Source organism: Engraulis encrasicolus, chromosome 4, assembly GCF_034702125.1.
Source record: "Engraulis encrasicolus isolate BLACKSEA-1 chromosome 4, IST_EnEncr_1.0, whole genome shotgun sequence".
Taxonomy (NCBI): domain Eukaryota; kingdom Metazoa; phylum Chordata; class Actinopteri; order Clupeiformes; family Engraulidae; genus Engraulis; species Engraulis encrasicolus.
Genome location: NC_085860.1, coordinates 1,188,127 through 1,192,500, shown reverse-complemented (window position 1 = coordinate 1,192,500; position 4,374 = coordinate 1,188,127). Strand labels below are relative to the sequence as shown.

Sequence of the window (4,374 nt, the reverse complement as noted above, 5' to 3'; positions counted from 1 at the left end):
AGCTTGTCGGTCTCGCTGCCGTGGATGAGGAGCTGCAGGGCCTCCAGAAGCTCAGGCAGGCTGATGGAACTGCTGCCGTCAGAGTCGAACAGTGCAAAGAACCGCTCCGCAAAGAAGGACTACACACAACACATAAACACAAACACAGAGCTGTTAGTCACATGTCAAATGTGAACTCCCCTCAGCTGTATTTTATGTGATTGTTGACCCCAGCTGTGTACTGCTGTGTATTTGTCATTATTTGGCTTATTTATATGGCTTTATTAATGGTGTGCTCTTGTTTGCAGTGGACATTCATTTGCTGTGTTTTCTGATTGTTTCGATATGATTTGGTGTTCAAATGTTTGCTGTGATTATACAGTAATTTACTGGGACACTTTGCTCTGAGTTTGCAGCAACACTGAACTTTTAATTGTGGATCTGCAACCAGCTGATCACCACCATCAGCTGATTATTATCGCCAGCTGACTCTCCCCTCTGATAAGCGGCGTTACGCTGAAACAACTGATCGATGGAATTAACTATTAAGTGTGGAGAACTGAGGTGCTGGTGAAGGCACCGATTCCAGCAACGACAGCAAGACCGAGGTGGCCAGCTGGAGATGGAGATGTCCTGGTCCGATTTGGTTGACACGGAGTCAACTAACACACCAACCCAAGTTGACCACAAAAACCGTTGCTTGCCTTTACATTACTGCTGCTTACGTACTGTATGTGTCTGCTGTTGGCATGCTACTGATTAAGTACTGTACTTTGCCATAGTGAGAGCCATCCGGGTGAAGTCACACGCTGTTGCCGAGCCGGCTTAACACGCGTCAGTGGACAGCCTCCTGGGGGTACTGAAACCGGCTTGTGGAAGCAGTTGCGACGCCCCTGGTCAGACTGTCAGCTGGGCTGATGGGTTGTAGCTGGGTGGACTCTTCCTGGTCTGCGCTCTCTCATTTTGTTCAAAGATAATAGACTCTAGATAAGGCAACTTTGTTGCCCCTTAATTGACTATACAGCATTTATTCTCCGCTCAGCTGTCTCCAGTCAGAATTTTCACCCACCACCTCCCCTTTCGCCTGCCACTGTTCGATCGATTCGTCAGGTCACAGTGTCTTGCCCTAGCTTCCTCCCAGTTCACCTCGCTCCATTGCTCTCCGACCATCATCTGCCAGGGGGTGTCCACTCAGAGTTCGCACATATCTGTGGGAGCAGATACTGCCCAAGCTCTCAGTGGCGCCCCATACTCCCGAGCTTGAGAATGTTCACTGCATAGATATTTCTCTGCGGTGGGAGTACTTCAGCACCACGGTCAGCGATCTTACGCCCAATACGCCACGTAATCTATCTCAGCTTCTTGAGTCCAGTGGTCCCTGCCGACCCCGTGAAGCACTTTGATGATCGGTCCACCGCGTAGACAGCCACTCTCCTGTGAGAGCGGCACGATCATGAGAACGAAGATGTATGCATGCATATACATGTTTGATCCAAATTTCAGATAGTAAACTAATGAAATACCGTACATCCAAAATATGAGGCCTCTGGAGCTGCTCTCTTCAGTCAAAAAGGACAAGATACCTCTCCAGAGAAGGACTACACTAAGCAAACAACATACATACTGATGATAATTATGAATATGACACCAATGCAATGAAGGACTGCAAACAAAACAAACAGTAATTGTGACTAAACACGCTGCGCTGCATGTGATGAAGAGTTAGATCAATCACAGAATGTGTGCGTGTGTGTGTGTGTGTGTGTGTGTGTGTGTGTGTGTGTGTGTGTGTGTGTGTGTGTGTGTGTGTGTGTGTGTGTGTGTGTGTGTGTGGGTGAACTACTCTGCTCACCTCTTTGACCTTCAGTGCCATCTTGAACTCCTCCAGGTCGATCTCGTTGTCCTCCCCGGCGATGCTCTCAAACTGCTTGGTGATCCACTCCAGCCATCGGGCGTCCTCGTCCACACTCATAGCACATGGAACACTGGCACTCAGACCCCTGTGCCATAACACAGAAAGTAAGTCACGGAGCAGTGGCACTTAAGCCTGATTATCATCGCCTTCCAAATCTCTTCGAGACTTGGTCTGACCAAGAGCATAACAATTAACATTTCCCAAACCGCATGGTTGAACCGCCTCCCTTGGTTTGCTACTGGTTGTTTGCTTCTCGACAAAGTGGGAGGAGTTCCCGATTTTTCCAGGGGTCAGAAACGATATTTGTATTGCTCCTGGCCTGACTAGGAGGAGTCACCAGGAGGGCGCGGTCTGACTAGTGGTTCTTAGACTCCTGTACCACACCACCAGGGCTCTGGTGAAAATTCAGTTTGGCTGGTGGAAAAGAAATCTTACAAGCCACTTTGACCCATTAGTGAGTGTGTGTTTGGCTAGTACTGTAACTCTACTACTACTAGCCATTTTGACTGGTGGTGAAAAAAGTTAATTTACAGCCCTGCATACCACACATACTGTAAGTACAGTTAAGTCATGGAGAAGTGGCACTCATACTCCTGTAGCCTACCATACTACGCACAGTATAAGTAGCCCAAATCACAGAGCACAGCCACTCACTCCTAGAACATCCAAGAACAGACAGTAGAACCACACAGTGACAACTCATGGAGCACATGGCACATAGGTGTTGCACATAGCACAAGGACCTCCCAGAACATTGAACCACACAGCCCACATTCATAGCACAAGGAGCAGTGATACTCACACTCCTGTTCCATACCACACACACAGTGAGTAAATTACGTAGAGAAACTTTGTCCATACTCATAGCACATGGAGAACTAGCACTCACACTCTTGTAAAATCCCAGAACATTGGATTGCACACATTAAATCCTCACCCATAGTACTCGTACACTCATAGTACCAACCCAGAACACTCATAGCACAGGTACTGACAGTACTGCAACATCCCAGAACATAGAACCACACACAGTAAGTCAGTTAAGTAGACTAACTTCATCCATACTCATAGCACATAGAGCAACAACACTCACAGTCCTGAAACTCAGGAGACTCCTGTAACACAGTCAATAAGTTCAGTAGACTTAACTTTGTCAACCCTCATAGCACATGGAGCTGCAGCACTCGCCCAGAACACGGAACCACACACAGCAAGTAAGTGAAGTAGGGCAAGTGAGTAAAGTAGGCCTATAGGGTAAGTAAGTAAGTAAAATAGAGTGACTTGAGAGAAACTTGACTATGAGTGTCCACACTCATACAGTAGCACATGGACCAGTGGCACTGACACTGTAACATCCCAGCACATGGAATCACACACAGTACAGTAAGTAATTTCAGTAAAATAACTGTGCTGTACAAGTACCCTAAACATAAGTAAAGGAGTCATACTAAATGCATACTAATACAAAGACATGAAAACACACCAATAGAGAAATGAAGCAATAGCCTACATACATGCGGTCTTCAGCTGTCTTTTAAATCAGTCCGCATAGAGGGTGCAATCCAAAGATCAACAGAAAAGGCATTCCATGATCTTAGAGCAACATCCTCAGCAAAGGCACAATCGCCACATGATCTAAGGCATGAGCACATACTAGGCAGAGGTTTCAATTGTTTGATCAGAGAGACCATGCTGATAGGGGGTGGAGTAAGATATTATCTAGTCTACCATGAGGTGATGTGTTTGAAATTAGAATTTTAACATGTTGACACAAAACCCTCAATGGCCATGTCCAGGTGTGACTAAAGTATAAAACATAGAAGTAAAAAACAACACCTGCCATAGTTTCCTTCCAGCACAGTAACTTCACTGAGTAACTGGTCTACATTTACTATAGAGCGATGTACCTGATTAATATCATGTGCTAGTGTTTACACCATACATTCTTTGGCCACCTCCAACACAAACCGTCTGGCCGTGCCACCTGCTTGTTCTAAGCATTCCCAGTCAAGACTGTTCTCGGTCATTGTCCCTCAATGGTGGAAACAAACTCCCAGAGGGAGCAAGACCAGACATACTGTATCTCTCAACTTTCAAGAAGTAAGGAAAAACTCTTCTCCTTCATGACGATTTACTGCACTAATGCTTGACCTAGCCCGGTCCCGGGGTAGACTCTATGGCATGCTGTATGTGTGTGTGTATGCACTCTACTTAACCCTGTGCTAAATGTACTTTTAAGTGAAAAAAACGAACCCTACTTGACATTTCCTTTGTGCTTTGTATCTGCAAGTGTTGTTGGCTATGATTATGTCATCGATTGTAAGTCACTTTAGTTAAAAACGCGTCTGCCAAATGCAATGTAATGTAAAACAGTAAAAGTAATCAATACAGGAAGAGATGCAAGGAAGTATCACACAAAATCACACCCCCAAAAACATATGCAATCGGACACGTTGCAACTCACAATCAGCAACACAGCA

The 4,374-nt window shown here is 45.7% G+C and overlaps 1 protein-coding gene across 1 annotated transcript in view; it reads right to left on the bottom strand.

The window, feature by feature from the left end:
• nox5 (NADPH oxidase, EF-hand calcium binding domain 5) overlaps nt 1-1,951 on the bottom strand; it is a 16,918-nt gene extending 14,967 nt beyond the window's left edge. Inside the window, 2 exon segments of the mRNA XM_063195933.1 lie at nt 1-119; nt 1,832-1,951. The exon segment at nt 1-119 is cut by the window's left edge and continues 32 nt beyond it. Of these exon segments, the coding sequence (XP_063052003.1) occupies nt 1-119; nt 1,832-1,951 (239 nt within the window).
• Nucleotides 1,952-4,374: the final 2,423 nt, after the last annotated feature.